Raw genomic sequence first — 18,350 nt, 5'->3', positions numbered from 1 at the left:
TAAAAGAATAAATTTATCATAAAATATTTAATAGATTTTTAAAATATCATTTTACCAAATAATACTTACATCAGTACATATTTAAAATATAATTTTTATTTATTATTTCTTAAATACTCAAAGCATTCTATAACTATACATTCACTCAAATCTTTTTCTTTAATTATATTTTAAAAATATAAATATGTTTCTATGGTACTCGTGACCACTTATATCTCATTAGATTTTTAAGATTAAATATATAAAAGAAAAAAGAGATTATTTTGAAATAATTTGGAGAACGTGTAATAAAATGGAGTAGAATTACATGATTGTGATGTCAACCATGTAAACGCAGCATGGCTCCACGAACCATGTCAAATTTCACTTGGGTCCGCCTTTGCTCCCTTCCACTGATCCATGGCATGGGGACGTCGATGAGGATCGTTTGTCAGCATCACATGCGATAAATAAAAGAAATAATCCCGAAGAAATAAAGGATCGCTCCCTGCGCCGGCCAAATCTTTGAGGGGAATTGATCGCAATAAAAAGGTTTCGACGAGGTGAGGAGCCACGGCGAGCGTATCCTCTCCTTATATGCCCATCCTCGGTGATCCGATCTCCTCCTTCCCTCGCCCCATTCCTCGATTCTCTACAACGCCGGCCGCAGCGCGCCTCGGCGGATCCAGGTCGGTGGCCCCTCCTCCTCTTCCTTCTCTTCTTGTCCCACTTTGGTTACGGAGCAGTTCTTTTTCCCTCGATTTTCTTCTTCAGTTCAAAAGATGACGTTGCTGAGGCAAAACTTAAAAGGGAATTAGTGGCGGATTTGTAGTTTTTATTAAATTTCTTGATGAATATCTTGCTGTTCTGTTCTTTCATGTTTATGCTCTCTTGCTTTGACTGCTATTTGTGTGCCTGAGATTTGATTCCTTTAGCCTCTTTGACGATAGGACGAATTAGGGTTTCGATGAGTTCTGAAATCTAATTTTGTGTGGGCTTAAAGTGCGTTGTGCCTTTGATGAGTTCTATTTTTTTTTTTTCTTTTTGCTAGTAGCTGGTTCTCTATTGTATAGTGTGTAAGGGTGTCTGGTTGTTTCGCGTATTTATTCAAGCAATTTTCTCAAGTTTTGATCTTTATTTCCTGGAATCGTTTTCTGTACTTGGGCTTTTTAGATAAGTTTTTTTTTCCTGGTTTTTGGATCGATAAAATAGCTGACTGTAGATAGTGTAGCTAAAGTTCCATTTTTGGATAATATGAAAAAGGCTTCCCATGGTCTTCTTGTATAGCATATATAGTACTGAAAGTGATTCTTCCACATGAATTATTCTAAGATGGTATTATCAGTAAATAACATGACAATGTTCGTTGTGGGACCTTTATGTAGATTGAATTTCTTATTATGACGAGATATCACAAGGTGACTTAAGGACATAAAAAAGATCATATCAACTGAGTTCAGAACTAGGATAATGAGCTCATGAGCTTGGTCTTACTTCACCGTCAAGAAACAATGAAACAAAAGAAGACTTCTATATCCAAGCTTAGCTTATATGTAGTTTGCTTCATTTTAGGTGTGAAGCAATGTCAAACCAGAGTATCCAACGAGCTTAAGCTTTAGCTCTCCTCGAAAAGGAGTTGATCCAGCCGTACAGGCTACCTTCTTATGACTTCGCTACAGTCACTAGTCCCACCTTTGATATCCCTTTCCTTGTGATTAAAGTAACGACTTCAGGCATGGTCACCTCCCATAGAAGTGATGGGCAGTGTGTACAAGGTCCGGGAATGAATTCACCATTGTCTGGTTGACCAGCGATTACTAGTGATTGCGGTTTCATGCAGGCGAGTTGCAGCCTGCAATCTGAACTGAGGATGATTTTTTTGGGTTAGCTCACCCACTAAACCCCCAATGTGTGTCTGAGCAATGTTCACTAATACATGAAGCACTTTCTTATTCTATCAAGTTTCTTTTCTAGTATCCTTGTTGACTTTTCATTTGAATGTCGAGTACTACATGCAATCCAGCTTATTGCAAAAAATTGATAGAAACTTGGAGATCAATATCATATTATTTCTCCAAACTAAAATTTTAAGTGTATATACTCTTTTAAGCCATTTGCCTATATTCTTTCCTAATATTAATTAGTTTAATCGTCTTGTTGATTTACTAGTTTTGTTTGATATGCCAACATGTTGTTAAAGCATTCTTGAGACATTAGCATGGTTGCTATTTGTCTATTTTCCCTGTTATCTAAATATTGAATCTTCATGATCTATTAACACAAAACTCAACAAATCATATTTTCTAGTTTCAAAACTTTGGAATTACATACTGGAAGGTATAGTTTGGGTAGTTCTCTGCATCAAAGAATACATATTCTGTTACATTTCTATGGAAGTGAATCATGTTGTGTTTCTTTTTATTTATATCTTACAGTCAAAATGGAAGGATCTGGCAGAGGAGGGGGCAATGCTGATGTGGTTTTGCAAAATTACAAACTAGGAAAGACTCTTGGTATTGGCTCATTTGGTAAGGTGAAGATCGCTGAGCATTTATTGACAGGGCACAAAGTTGCCATCAAGATACTCAATCGCCGTAAAATAAAAAACATGGAAATGGAAGAAAAAGGTATGCCACAATTACTATTCTGCAGATTCAGATATATATGTTATAGTTTTTGGTTTTATTGGATTCTCCGTTTGTAGAATAGTAACATTTATGTTACAACTTTGCTAGTTACTATATGTAGAATACCCATAACACTCATATTGACAGATTGATGATGTATTATTTGTGATATAAGTGTTTGTATTTTCAAATGGGTAGTATTTACTATTAGGATCACATACTGCCCTCAATCTGGTGACAGTTAGTCCTAGAAGATACTGTTAACACTCATCCTGATATTTATTTTATCTGTTAGACTTGCAAGTTTGTTATTTGGTTATTTCCAGCTGGTATTACCTAGTAAGCTCATCATATCTTATTCTATTAAAATGCAATGAGCCATACTTTAATTTAGCATTGAATCTCTAACTGAATAAATGATGAAATTTTCATTGCATTTCACAAATATACATGTAAAATTATACATAGCTACACAAACTCGAGTATCTTCATTAGCTTTTTAAGAACACATCTTCTATTTTCATTGTATGAAATCCTAGAGTAATTAAGGCAATGTTTGTAACAGTATGGTCCACTAGACTTACTGGCCCAATAACTCGGAGGCCTTAGAAGTGCTTAAGCCCAAGTGTAGAGAGTAAACTCATCTAACTCTATATATGCTTAAACGTTGGGTGTAGGACTAATTGGGTACTACAACCTTTCCTATTCTAATGTTTGATAGCCTCATTAAAGCCCCAACCAATATTATGGTTTGGCCTTTGCTTCATCCGGTAATGGTTCTTTCCTACGTGGCCTTTCACTACATTTGCCCAACAATAGGTCCACTTTGGTACCATATGACAAAACTTGGCCCAATAGATCCACTTATCCAATAAATTAGAGGCTTTAAAACTGATGAGGATAATAATTGCGATAAGACTCCCATGACATTAGCTGTCCTAGACGATGCCTCACGCCTCTGTTGACCTGACAGCACCTGGTCAACGCGGACCGGAACGCCTACCAAGGCACATTAACACCCTACTCAGGCTCGATCCCTCACGCCACGCCAACGGTTATGTCAGACGCTACCAGAAGTACGATCCTGCTCCCTGCGGGCAGGCACATTAGTCAACGGTAATCCTCCCTATAAAAACCCTCCCGCTCCGAGGAAAAGGGGAGGAGGAGAGAGGACACCAGCTTAGATAAAAAACCCCCTGCGACTATTCACTAACTTGATCGTCGGAGGGGTCGGGCCGAGCTCCCTCGACCCGACCTTTGTGCAGGCATGAAGGCGGAGGTCTCCCACTAAACGCCCAAGCGAGGAGTTCCTTCCCGGAGGAAACGACGACCCCGTCTCGATCGGACTGCTGTGATCGACCAACTCAACCGTCACGAGGATCGTCCCTGGAAGATCCCCCCTCATCCGGACCCGAACCAAGCCGCGTCGGCCCCGAGGCCACAGTTTAAAGTTGTTCACATCAACATTTTGGCGTTAGAAGGAGGGCCAATGTCGAGGGATCACTCGATCGACTCAGACGAACCCGCAGCTGAGGGGTCACACCCGATCGGAACTTCCGGGGAACATCCCCCGCACGGAAATCTTCGTGACGAACACCCCGCCACGACCTCAGAGCGCTATTGGCGGATATTCAACGACCCGGGCTTGTCGCCACCCGACGGTGCCCCTACCGACTCGTCACCCGTGTCGTCCGAGGCCTTTCACGACCTCACCCATCAAGTCCGAACTCTGACCGGTATGGTGCAGTCCATTATTCCACTCGTTTCTCGTCCGCTGCACTCGCCGGCCGTCCAACCACTGCGGCAGCAGGAGCCACCCGTTCAGGCTCGCGCGCCACCTCGGGAGCACCCCGCTTCACCTCGGGTCCCATCGGTCCCGCTCGAGGATCGAGTGACGGCAAACCCGAGAGGCCACTCGGAACCCGAGGCGTTATCTTTGGATTCGACGGACTTCCTGCGAGCCCAGTTGTGCTTCGTTAGTCAGCGGCTCGACGAGGTGCATAAGGAGGTTCGCAGGTCAAAGGGAGAGCTCGAGGAGGACGCACACGAGGGATCTCCATTCGTCCCCGAGATACAAGATCAGACAGTCCCTCCGAACTTCCGTCTCCCCTCTCTAGACGCATATGATGGCTCCACCGACCCAGCGGACCATGTAGCCGCCTTCCGTGCCCAAATGGCGCTATATGGAACCTTTGACGCTTTGATGTGCAGGGCGTTTCCCACAACTTTGAGAGGGCCAGCCCGCGCGTGGTACAGCGGCCTAAAGACCAGGATGATCGCCTCCTTCGACCAGCTCGTCAAGGACTTCGAGCTTAACTTCTTGGCCAACGCCCGGCCAAAACCGTCTGTTGCACTACTTCTCAGACTCAACCAGAGGGAGGACGAGCCCCTCTCCTATTTTGTGAATCGCTTTGCAACACAAATCCGGGGGTTGCCGGACGCTCACCCCTCTCTGTTGATGTAGGCATTTATGATAGGCCTGCGACCTTCCAGATTCTTCTGGTCCCTCGTGGAGCGACCCTCCACCGCGGTACCTAAGATGCTTCAACGGGCGAACCAGTTCGTCGCGACCGAGGCCTGGATAGCCGGGAAGCGGGAAGAGCACAAGAGGGTCAGGCCGGAGCCAGCTCGGGGTCAACAGTCTGTCACGCCGAGGCGCAGACTGGACCGACCTGACCCGCCCGCGTTGAGGTCCCCGTTACCCCCTTTGGGCGCGTCCCGAACGGAGATATTTCTCTAAATAAGGGAAAAAGGGTTGCTTAGTGCCCTCGTCCCGATGAAAAACCCGAGGGAACTTGCCGACCAGTCCAAGTATTGCCGCTTTCACCGGCAAAGCGGGCACGATACTGAGGAGTGCCGCGAGCTGAAGCGGCAAATCGAGGAGCTCGTCCATAGAGGACACCTCAATCGGTACGTCCGACAGAATAGGGAACCTTCGCCCCGTCCGGAGGGCCCCGTTGAGTGCCACATCGACGTCATCACGAGCGGCCCAGCATCCGGAGGGATCAGTATGTCCGGAAGGAAGGCATACGCTTGTTCCGCTAGGGCCGATGCTCCCCGACGCGGCCCCGACCCCGAGGGCGCTAAGCGACCAGAGCATGACAATGCGCTTGTAATAATGGCTTGAATCGCTAACGCCCAGGTGAGGAGGATCATGATCGACACGGGGAGCTCAGCCGGCGTGCTCTATCTTGATGCTTTCCAGAAACTTGGGTTAGCTAAAGAAGCCTTGGAGCCTATCTGCTCGGCGCTCACAGGGTTCACCGGCGACTCGATCTCGTCGTTGGGAGCCGTCACCTTGCCCCTGACTTTGGGAATGCCGCCCAAAATAAAGACGGTGATGTCCACCTTCTTAGTGGTGGACCTCCCTACTGCATACAATGCCATCCTCGGTCGCCCCACCCTCAACAAGAATAGAGCCGTAGTCTCCACCTACCATCAAACGATGAAGTTCCCGACCCACGCGGGGACAGGCGAAGTCTGGGGAAGCCCTCGTGAGTCCAGACAATGCTACCTGACGGTGGTTTCGCTACACAAAAGGGCAAAGACCGATCGACCTCTGGAGGACCCAAGGGAAACGAAGCGGTCGACCCCACATCCTGAGCCGACGGTGCCCACTTGCGACGTGCCGTTGGTGAAGAATCGGCCGAACCAGACGATCAAAGTCGGGTCGGAGCTCCCCGAGCAAGAGCGGGAGCAGCTCGTCGACTTCTTGCAGGAGAACGCCGATGTCTTCGCCTGGTCGCCATCCGACATGACGGGCATCGATCCAAAGACCGCCCAACATCACCTGAACATATCGCCTGATGCGCAGCCAGTGAAGCAGAAACCACGACGCCAAGCTCCAGACAGACAATAGGTCGTCTGTGCAGAAGTGGAGCGGCTCTTGGCAGCTGGCTTCATAGAAGAAGTCAAGTACCCGCGATGGCTGTCTAATGTAGTCCTGGTGAAGAAATCTAATGAGAGCTGGAGGATGTGTGTTGACTACACCAGTCTCAATCGTGCATGCCCAAAGGATTGCTATCCCCTCCCGAGGATCGACCAGCTGGTCGACGCAACCGCCGGGCATGCCCGCCTTTCGTTCATGGACGCCTTCTCCGGCTATAACCAGATCAGAATGGCGCCCGAAGACCAAGAGCACACGACCTTCCTCACTGATCTAGGAGTGTATTTCTACAAAGTTATGCCGTTCGGGCTGAAGAACGCAGGTGCTACCTATCAAAGAGCCATGAACAAGATGTTCGCCCAACAGATCGGGCGAAACATCGATGTCTATGTCGATGACATAATCGTGAAGAGCCGTGCAACCACGGATCACCTGACCGACTTGGCCGAAACATTTGCCACGCTGCGGAGGTATGGTCTGCGACTCAACCCGACAAAATGTGTTTTTGGCGTTAACTCGGGAAAGTTCCTCGGATTCATCGTACACGAAAGAGGAATCAACGTCAACCCGGAAAAGGTCCAGGCGATCATCGATATGCAAACCCCTCGGACAATCAAGGACTTGCAGCGACTAAACGGAAGGCTCGCTGCCTTATCCCGGTTTCTATCCCGATCTGGTGATTGTTGCCTCCCCTTCTTCCGGGCGCTGAAGAACCCGAAGGACTTCCAATGGACGGCGTAGTGTAAAGAAGCTTTTGGACAAGTCAAACGACACTTGGCTAACCTCCCCCGCCTTGCCTCGGTCTCTTTTGGGGAAAAACTCAGTATCTATTTGGCTGCCTCCCAGCACGCGGTCAGCTCCGTCCTGATCAAAGAAGCCTCCGGTGAGCAACTATCGGTGTACTACATCAGCCATGTCCTGAATGGGCCTGAGGAGCGGTACCCGCCAATAGAGAGACTAGCTGTGGCGCTCGTGCTAGCGGCTCGGAAGCTGCGCCCCTACTTCTAAGCCCACCCGATTGAGGTAATCACCGACCAACCGCTCAGGCAGGTTTTATCTAAATTCGATGTTGCAGGTCGGCTCCTCAAGTGGTCGGTAGAGCTCGGAGAGTTCGACATACATTACGTGCCGAGGACTGTCGTCAAAGCCCAGTCCGTAGCTGTCTTCGTCGCGGAACTTGCTCAGACCGAGGACGAGGGTTCCGAGCAGTTTGAGGAAGCATGGATCCTACACGTGGACGGCTCGGCTACCTCAAGCGGCGCGGGCGCGGGACTGATGTTATCAGCCCCCGACGGACGTTCGTTCGAACGCTCCTTTCGCTTCGGGTTCCTTGCAACCAACAACGAAGCCGAATATGAGGCACTCCTGGCAGGACTCAGGCTGGCCCTCGAGATGCAGGTGAATGCCATTTACGTCCTCACCGATTCGCAGCTGGTGGCCGAGCAACTCGGCGGCGGATACGAGGCCAGGGAGCCAACCATGGCAAAGTACCTGGCGGAGGTAAAAAGCCTAGCCTCCAATTTCTCTCACTTTACAGTATCTAGGGTATCAAGGGGTCATAACGAGCGAGTCGACGAGCTGGCTAAACTGGCCTCAAGGTCGGACTCCAAAACCCAGTCCGGGATTGAAGAGCTCCCCTTTCGCGCTATCTCGGTCTCGGTTGTATCTTCAGTCGACGCGCGTGCCACATGGGTGCAGGAGATGCTACGCTTCAAGCGCGACGGGATTCTTCCCGCCGACAAGGTTGCGGCTCGGCGCATCCGCCAAACGCAGGCATGGTACTCTGAGGTGAACGGATGGCTCTACAAGCGGTCCTTCTCGCATCCTCTACTGCGGTGCCTCGGGCCTGAAGAGGCTTAGACGGTCCTGGCCAAGGTCCATGAAGGGATTTGCGGAGAGCATATCGCTACGCGGACTTTGGCTTACAAGGTCCTTCGCCTAGGATACTACTGGCCCACCATGTCCCGAGACGCGAGGTCTTACATACAGCGGTGCGGCCCGTGCCAGAGGCACGCCCGAATGCCTCGGTAGTCGGCGGTTCCGCTCGCCCCCATCGATTGTGCGTGGCCATTCGCGCAATGGGGATTAGACCTCCTCGGCCCTTTCCCACCAACCTCGGGGCAACGGAGGTATATCGTCGTGGGAGTAGACTACTTCACCAAGTGGCCTGAAGCCGAGCCACTAGCAACGATCACGGAACGACAAGTGGAGAAGTTCGTTTGGAAAAATATCGTGACTCGGTTCGGTTTGCCCAGAACCATCATCACGGACAATGGGTCCCAGTTCGCCAGCACGAGGTTCCGAGAGTTCTGCGCGAACTACGGGATTCAGCTGAAGTTCAGCTCGGTGGCCCACCCCCAGACGATTGGATTGGCGGAAGTGACCAACCGATCTATTCTGGACGGACTCAGGAGGAGAGTGTCTGTGGCCCGGTCGGCTTGGGTGGACGAGCTCTCAAGTATCCTATGGTCCCTGCGCACCACCCCCAAAACCGCAACCGGAGAATCCCCCTACAGCCTCTCATTCGGAACCGAGGCCGTCCTACCCCCCGAAGTGGTTTTCCCTACCCCTCGGACGGAAAACTACGATGAAACGACGTCGACCCAAGGAATACAAGCCGGCCTCGACCTTCTCGAAGAGCGGCGTGCTGACGCACACCTGAAAGATCTCTCTTACAAGAGAGCCGTCGCCAGAATCTATAACCGCAAGGTATGGCCTCGACCAATTAAGTTAGGCGACTTGGTCCTGCGCAAGACCGAAGTCAGCGACCCGACCCGAGCGCGCGGCAAGCTTGCCCCTAATTGGGAAGGACCTTATCGGGTTATCGACGTCGTCTGGGTCGGCACGTATCAGCTTGCGACCATGTAGGGCCACCCTTTGCCGAGAACGTGGAACGTGCAAAATCTCAAGAAATTCTTTGTATAAAGGAAAGGTGAAGTAGACAAGGCAGAAGTCTGAAATAAAAGTTTTATTGAAATCAAAACCTGATTACAGGACCAGACAAGTTACAGCACCAGACCAAACCCCTAGGTTATTACAGTGTTCTACCCTATTTCTCGGAGGCTACGGCGCTGTCATCAAAAGGGACCTCGTCTGGCATATCGACGCTCTGGTCCTCGGGGTAGGAGGCGAAGGGGTTTTCCTCGACCTCCAGGTTGGGGTGGCGCGCCTTGAGACGAGCCAGGGCAATCCGATACCCATATTCATAGGTAACCTGCCTCGACCGGATCAGACCAAGCTGAAAGCCTGAGGACTCTTTGTAGTCCTCAATCAGCTTCCTGTCTTTCTCCGGCCGCTGACTCCTCTCGGCGGCCAGGGCGTCGGAAGCCCCCTTCACCTCGGCGCGCGCATCCTCCAACTTTCGAGCGAGGCTCGCCGCCTCATCTCGAGCCAGACGAGCCTCGGTCCTAGTCACCCTCAGGAGCGTCTGGAGCTCATTATTCTGATCCTTGGCCGCCTTCACCTCTGATTGGAGGCGTGCCGACTTCGCCTCCAGCTTTGAGATGCGTTGCTCGGCCGCCCTCGAGACGGAGGAGAGGCGCGTCACTTCCGCTTCCAGATCGGAGGCACGCTGCTTGGCCGCAGCGACCGCCTTCGGAGCCGCCCCTGCGCGGACCTCCTCAATCTGCCGACGCAGCTCGGCGTTGCGGTCGCTCAAAACGCCGAGGGCCCGACCCACGTCACGGACGCGGTCCATCAACGCCATAGTATAATGATGGCCCTGCATAAAGAAAGAAGTCAGAATGAATACCGTTCAGGCATAGGCAGGGAGTCGCTAGCAAGATGCTTACCCACAGCAAAGACTTAGCAGACTTGCCCAGCAAAACGTCCGAGGGCATGGTGTATAGATCCCGAGCCATATCGGGATAAAGCCCGCCTCGTGCGAAGGAGGCCGCGGCCTCCCCGTCGGCCCATACCCGAAGTCCGCGGGTCATGCCAGCCCATCGGGCGACCAGCGGATCGGAGGGCTGGCCCTTCGGAAGTCCGCCCATCACCCAAGCTTGATAGGGCTCGTCCTGCGCTCTCGCAGGGAGGCGACACAGATCGCGGATGGAGGGTTCTCGGGGCGCCTTCCCCGCCCCTTCATTGCTCGGGCCGGCCTCGCCCCGACCAGGGCCTCGTCGCCGATCACGACAGCCTGGTTCAACAACGACCTCCCTGGCCCGAGGTGGCGGCATATCCTCCTTTTGGACGCCGATCTTCGATTTCTTCTGGGGCCGACTGGCCTCGAGTTCTACTAGCGCTTCTTTTGAGCTGGCCCTTGACTAGCCGTTTGACGCGACGACGTGACTGACGAAGAGCGCTCCCCTCGCACAGCGACGAGGTTCACCATCTCTGCACGAAAGCACCGACATTGGTCGGAACACCGAAAACGATCTTTAGGAAAACCCTGACGCTACCCACTGCGGGCATACCTCGAGGCGTCGGGCTAAGACCCACCTCGACCAGCCACCCCTCGGTCATTTCCCGGATAACCCGGGAGGCGGGGAGAATCTCCTTGAGCCGCCGAAGGTCCCTGCGCTCCTCGTCGTTCAGGGCCGGGGCGGTGTTGTCAATCACGCGCGTCGCCCACCGGAGCCCGAAGCCCCAATCCTCCGAACGACAGACAAAAAAGAAACGCCCCTTCCATCCCTTATTACTGGAAGGAGCCCCGCTAACCCGGAAGTCCGCTCGGGCGGACAGATAGTAACCCCCCGACCCCTTGGAAAGGCGAAAGCAGGAGAGGAAGAGAGATTGGGTCGGGGTAATATTGGCGTAGTGACACTCCCCTAGGAACGCCACCAGATAGCGCCAGGAGTTCGGTGCCATCTGTGACGGGGAAATGCGCCACCACGAGATACAAGAGGTGATGACGGGATGCAATGGGAGGTGTAGCCCGGCCTCAAAGGCATCTAAAGTTAAGGCGAAACCCTTTGGGATAGGGTCGTACGCCCGCTGCCCCGGCTCAGGGGCAACAAGCACAAATTCCTCCGGGATACCGTAACGGCCCCGGAGGTAACCAAGTGACGACTCGCTCACAGTAGAGTCGAGGTCGTGCGGCCACATTAAGGCTTCGAGAGCCCTAGCCGCTTTTTCGTCGGATGACGAGTTAGGGCTCGACGACAATGTTTTCTCTCCGGCATTACCGGAGGTGGATGGTGAAGAAGGCAAGGGCAAGGAAGAAGGGGAAGCCATCCTCACCGACCTTAGGAAGGAACAGCAGGACAGCCGATTCGGACGAAGCAATACAGTCCGAAGAAGCAACCGAGCGAATGCAAGTAACGAGACGTGCAGGAAGCCAACTGCACGATATTTATAGGCCAAATCTCGCCAAAACGGTGACCCTTCCTCTCCTGAAGCACGTTGCGTCAAGCAGACCAAACGTCACTTCACCATAAATATAGCTTAACGTGGCAGCCAACGGGCACGCGGTGCGAATGCTGAAGCGCTGATCTTATCAGCCTCGAAAACTAGCGACTCCCGAAAGTGACGGTCCCCTAGGCTTCCCTAGGCGGGGAATGGCCTGGCCACCCGGGCTCGCGCGTCACCAAGCAATGATTTGCTGATCACAACCAAGTTGCTCCTCGACTGCGCGTTGCCCGAGACCACAACCTCTGCGCGACCTGCCCGCCTGAGTCGTGCTCCTCGGCTCCATGCTGCCCGAGGCCACTACCTCTACGCGGCCTGCCCGTCTGAGTCATGGCCCTCGGCTACGTGTCGCCCGAGACCACAGCCTCTGCTCGGCCTGCTCGACTGAGTTGTGCTCCTCGGCCGCACACTACCCAGGGCCACCGCTACACATCCAACCCTCATTAAATACTAAACTCCACGATTCCCACACCCCTGGCAACGGACCGGCGACCGCCCGGCAGGGATAGTTTCTTAAAGCCGAAGCCATGCCTCGGACCCTCCTTTTACAGCAGCCGACGCATAGCTTCCTTCGGGGGGGGGGAATATGATGAGGATAATAATTGCGATAAGACTCGCGTGACATCAGCTGCCCCAGACGACGCCTCACGCCTCTGTTGACCTGACAGCACCTGGTCAACGCAGACCGGAACGTCTACCAAGGCACATTAACACCCTGCTCAGGCTCGATCCCTCACGCCACGCCGACGGCTATGTCAGACGCTACCAAAAGTACGATCCTGCTCCCTGCGGGCAGGCACATCAGCCAACGGTAATCCTCCTTATAAAAACCCTCGTGCTCCGAGGAAAAGGGGAGGAGGAGAGAGAACATCAGCTTAGATAAAAAACCCCCTGCGACTATTCACTAACTTGATCGTCGGAGGGGTCGGGCCGAGCTCCCCCGACCTGACCTTTGTGCAGGCATGAAGGCGGAGGTCTCCCACTAAACGCCGAGGCGAGGAGTTCCTTCCCGGAGGAAACGGCGACCCCGTCCCGATCGGACCACCGCGATCAACCACCTCAACCGTCACGAGGATCGTCCCTGGAAGATCCCCCCTCATCCGGACCCGAACCAAGCCGCGTCGGCCCCGAGGCCACGGCTTAAAGTTGTTCACATCAACAAAAACCATGTGGCTCATAGATGCTTAAGGCCAAGTTATTAAAAGTAAACCCATCTAGCCCTATATGCATGCCATCACAGTCTTCCTCCCACTTTGTATGGTTCCTTCACCAATGGCCAATATAGTTCGTGAAATGTATTTTTTGTACTGTTCAACTAAATATTTATCTATGAATTTTTTCCACAAATATATCATGCAATATTACTCTCTTTTTTGTTACTACCATTTTTAAGGTTTTCTACTCTTCTTATCTTTTTTCTAACATTTTGTGGTTTATAAACATACATTACATCGAAGCACAAAACAGGAGAGACGGACTTGTCATGGACATGCTAACATGATGTCTTAAAACAATAGGACACAACATGCATCCACACTGTAATTAAATATATATACCATCTTATCATTTCACATTTTGAGTGCATAGTTTGTATGATTTACAGTGTGGGGTTATTTTTGTTCTGAATATTTCATCCATAAGTTTCTATTTCTGTTTTTTCTTCTTTATATGATATTTCTGCACTTGCGAATTGCCCAGATGACAGGATCTAATATTTGATATCAATTATGCAAGGCTATAATCCAACATTCAAAAACAATATAGGATTTGGAGGAGGGCATGATCACAAAATAAAAATATTGAAGTTACAAATAAAAACATCTGTTGCTTGCAAAAGTATATTAGTCACAATTGATCATACACCCAAATTCTGTCTAAAAAAATTTGTCGAGTAGAAGACTAAGCTAAACATATAAGAGGTGCCCTGAGACTGGAAAAGGAATCAAGAGCAAGAGGGAAGCATGGTAATGGATATCTCACATGCTTGGTGGTGCTTAAATTCTTTGATTACCAGCATATCTCTCAGACATACCGAGGCCAATTGTGATCCTTGTCTGAGAACCCAAATGCTTCACAAGGAGAACCCTGACCTTTGTCTCTTGGTCTCTAATGCTTCTTCTTACCATTGCAGAGGAAGCTCTGAGAGGCTGGGGTTCTGGTAGAGATCCACCAACCAGAAGTCCGTATTGTCATTTGACTGGGGAGCTCAGAGGACTTGAGAACATTAGCTTGACTATGCTTTATAAATTTGCTTCCAAATAACCATGTTCTGCTACCTTTTCCCCCCTTGTGTTAGTGTTTATAAGCTTATTGTTGGGTACATATAGCATCATGTCTGATGCATATCCATATCATACACATAATGTGTGTCCAACATGATCATGGCTTCAAATCTGTCATATTCATGCTCTGGAGAAACCAAAATTTGGATATTTATGAACAGTTCCGATAATATTTCATGACCATCTTGTCAGAACTATTGTCTATCTTCTCATTCATTTGTTACTGTTTTTCTAGGTGAATTTTCTCTGTATTTCCATGAGGCGAGAGATCACTCATGATTATCTCATCTGGATTTATTATCTATTCTCTCTTTCATTGGTTAATATTTCTTTAAATGACATTTGTCTGTATTGCAGTGAGGCGAGAGATCAAAATATTGAGATTATTTATGCATCCACATATCATCCATCTCTATGAGGTAATAGAGACACAGTCAGACATTTATGTTGTGATGGAGTATGTTAAGTCAGGTGAGCTATTTGATTATATCGTTGAAAAGGGCAGGCTGCAAGAAGATGAAGCTCGTCGCTTTTTTCAGCAGGTACTTGAGATTATATTTCTTGTTCATCATTTTTTCTGTAATGCATCGTTAAATCATAGCTGTGATGATTTTTCTTTGATAAGCATAACTCTAGTGTTGAACTTCTGTGCAATATTTTCTAAATTTTTACTGTGGAGTAAAAATAATGTGATGGATGTATTGCTTAGAAAGAGCTCAATCAATGAAAATATCCGTTTGGCAAATCCAAATAGTTCTAACAACTTTTGGTTATCAGCTATATAATCTGTTCAGTGTGTTATTTTTGATACCTTTAATATATTGGCTTTTGTGGCATACTAATACTGATGTTTGCTTTAAAAGCCTCTTTTTCCTAACAAGTTTATCAAAATATTTGTTGCATTGTGGCATTCTGTTCTACCAAGATTGAAGCATGTCTAACTATTTCTTTCCTTCACTTTCGGTGAATATCCATGCTTTCCTCAAACAGATTATATCTGGCGTTGAATACTGTCATAGAAACATGGTAGTTCATCGAGATTTGAAACCAGAAAATTTGCTGTTGGATTCAAAATGTGACGTTAAAATTGCTGACTTCGGCTTGAGTAATGTCATGCGTGATGGCCATTTTCTGAAGACTAGCTGTGGGAGCCCCAACTATGCTGCTCCCGAGGTATGTAGTTCTTCCGCTGTACAAGTTTTTGTACTCTATTTATTTGACTTTTACTATTTTCTTGTCTTCAACTTTAGGTAATTTCTGGGAAATTGTATGCTGGGCCTGAGGTCGATGTGTGGAGTTGTGGTGTTATTCTTTATGCTCTTCTATGTGGAACCCTACCCTTTGATGATGAGAACATACCCAACTTATTTAAGAAAATAAAGGTAAGAAATCTTGGACAAATCAGACTGTCACTCCAGCTGTATAGACAAATACAATAATCTAACATATCCTATATTATCAAAATCTTTAGGGCGGGATATATACCCTTCCTAGCCATTTGTCTGCTCTTGCACGCGATTTAATTCCCAGAATGCTGATTGTTGATCCTATGAAGCGAATAACCATTCGGGAGATTCGAGAACATCCATGGTTCCAGACTCGTCTTCCTCGTTATTTGGCTGTACCTCCACCAGATACTATTATGCAAGCTAAAAAGGTAAGTTCCGTAGGTGTTGTTAATTAGTCAAGTCATACTCTATTTTAGATGCCATCTTAAAACTTTCTGGATTTGTAATATTGTGTCTGATTTAATGATGTGCATTTATTAGTTTTTGTTACTGGCTAGACGTTTCACTTAAAAAAGAGCGTACCTAGTGCACAAGGTTCTCGCCAATGTGGGGTTTGGGGAGGATCAATGTATGCAGTCTTACCTTTAAATATTTTAAGAGGCTATTTCCATGACTCGAACCCTGGTCTCCTAGGTTGCAAAGAATCAACTTTTTAAAGTGGCTAGACGTTTCACTTCATTTGGCAAATAACTAAAAGGTTTGGAAGAAAATTTTTATAATAAGGTCTATTTCACGATGAAGTCTCATGATAAATGGTTCTTAATCAAAATTGTTTATTCCTTTGGCAAGCTAGTTATCTTTTTGTTTTAGTGCTGAGGAAATGATAGATATACAAAAAAAAGAAAGGATAATTGTGGGTAACTTCTGTTCTTATGGTTTCTTCTAGTTTTCTTTGCACTGTTTCTAGTGAAATCTGATTCATCATACTGGTTAAAAGCATTAAATGGATGTATATTTGCACTGTGCTTACTTTTCACTCTTTTCGTTTTGTACCTTGTTTATGTTATTTCCAAGCAGATGTATCTGTTCTGGTGCTATGGAGTGGGCTGATTAGTGTTTATTTGTATTTTCTCAAGTTATCTATTCTTCGATGGATGCCATGACAATTCCTAAGATGGGGATTACTTTTGGCCATTCTTGCAGATTGAAGAAGACATTCTTCAGGAGGTAATCAAAATGGGCTTTGACAAGAACCAGTTGGTTGAATCTCTTCATAACAGAATTCAGAATGAGGTATCTGATGTGATTTGAAGCTTCTTTGACTTATAACCTTCATTTTCTGGAATCGTAACATATTATATGATTGTTTTTAATAACCTTCCGTTTCTGGAATCATAACTTATTGTATAACTGTTTATAATCAGGCAACCGTTTCATATTACTTGCTTCTGGACAATAGGTTCCGTGCTATGAGTGGCTACCTTGGGGGTGATTTTCAAGAAACTATGGTATGTGCTGCATTTTTATAAGTTTAACATGTAGTTCTTACCAATCTCTGTCTAGCCAAATCTGCAGAAGTGTTAACTGTATTCCTGTTTGCATAACATGTAATATTAAGTGTGTTATTTAAATGCTTGGTTTTACAGGATTATGGTTTCTCACGCATGGGTGCAAGTGAAGCTCCAGCTATTGCACATCATCTACCAGGATATATGGATCCACTGGGAATTGGTTTGAGACCGTCTGTTCCTGTTGAGAAAAAATGGGCTCTTGGACTTCAGGTCATCACATGTTTATCTTGTCTATCTTTACATTACTATTGATCAATCCTCTTCCTGACTTGAATATGTGTTTTGACTGACAGTCTCGAGCTCATCCTCGTGAAATAATGACGGAGGTCCTTAAAGCTCTACGAGAACTAAATGTTTGTTGGAAAAAGATTGGACATTATAACATGAAATGCCGATATTTTTTTGGCATTTCTGATCATGCAGAGAGCATGTTCAATGATTCCCTGCATGCTAACCATAGTGTTAGCGATGAATCTGCCATTGTTGAAAGTGACAATGTTTCTGGGAAAGAATTCAGCACGATCAAGTTTGAAATCCAGGTATCATCCCATGCTCTCAGGTTCTATATGGTGGCACGTATATCATGTCTTACTCAGTTTGATGCACTTGGAAAGGTTATGAAATGTGGTCTACGCTCTGTGGATAAATATATATATGTTAATCAATTTACCGTTTGTCTTATACTTTTAGTTCAGGTAACGTCATTATTTGAATTCTATGAATAATACTTCTTTTGTGTTATGAATCGCAGCTCTACAAGACCAGGGAAGAGAAGTATCTCCTCGACTTGCAGAGGGTGAGCGGGCCGCAGCTCCTCTTTCTCGACCTATGTGCTTCCTTCCTTGCACAGCTTAGGGTCCTATAACCTTGGAATTTTCTTCGAGGTTCTCTTGCTCCTTTCTTGTGAATATTGAATTGCTTTACATCAAACGGATACACATGTCACTTTGACCTTGTTTCTCTCATTCAGCGCCTGGCTCAATGAGTTTGCTTTCTCAAATGACTACCTGTTAGTTATGCCAATTATCACATAACTAAGTATGCTACTTATCCACGCTACTGTGGAACTGGTTTAAATATGATGTACTTACTATTTTTTTTTTTTTTGGGTTCTCTTAAGATATTATACTTTCACGTTGAGTGTCAATGCATATGTCATGATGGTGCTGAAACTAGTTGCATGGAGGAAATCTTTCTGTTAGATGATGGTGTCACATGCCGAGTCTGAGCAGAGTGAATCTATGGGTAGAACAAGATTTCTTTGTCATCTTCAATTCTTCATACAGGTCACTCAGACGGGGCTTCCTACCCGGTGCACATCTTTGGTTGGGCCCAAGAGTTTGCTACGAAGGATGGCCCAAAACTGGAGAGTTCTAATTACTCGTGCCCATAGGTCGTACCCTACCAACCACTCCAAGGGGCTTTTC

General features: G+C 47.7%; 1 protein-coding gene across 1 annotated transcript; it reads left to right on the top strand.

Annotated features, from left to right (window-relative positions):
* Positions 1–377: 377 nt before the first annotated feature.
* Positions 378–18,026, top strand: LOC103973546 (SNF1-related protein kinase catalytic subunit alpha KIN10). The gene is made up of 11 exons (XM_009388149.3): positions 378–668; positions 2,415–2,606; positions 14,481–14,665; positions 15,114–15,296; positions 15,374–15,505; positions 15,595–15,780; positions 16,556–16,645; positions 16,777–16,860; positions 16,999–17,133; positions 17,217–17,462; positions 17,675–18,026. Exons 2-11 carry the CDS (start codon positions 2,420–2,422, stop codon positions 17,786–17,788), a joined length of 1,542 nt encoding a protein of 513 aa, XP_009386424.1. The 5' UTR covers positions 378–668; positions 2,415–2,419; the 3' UTR covers positions 17,789–18,026.
* The last annotated feature ends 324 nt before the right edge of the window (positions 18,027–18,350 follow it).

Source organism: Musa acuminata, chromosome BXJ2-7 (assembly GCF_036884655.1).
Source record: "Musa acuminata AAA Group cultivar baxijiao chromosome BXJ2-7, Cavendish_Baxijiao_AAA, whole genome shotgun sequence".
NCBI lineage: Eukaryota > Viridiplantae > Streptophyta > Magnoliopsida > Zingiberales > Musaceae > Musa > Musa acuminata.
This window is presented reverse-complemented; position numbering and strand designations above follow the sequence as displayed.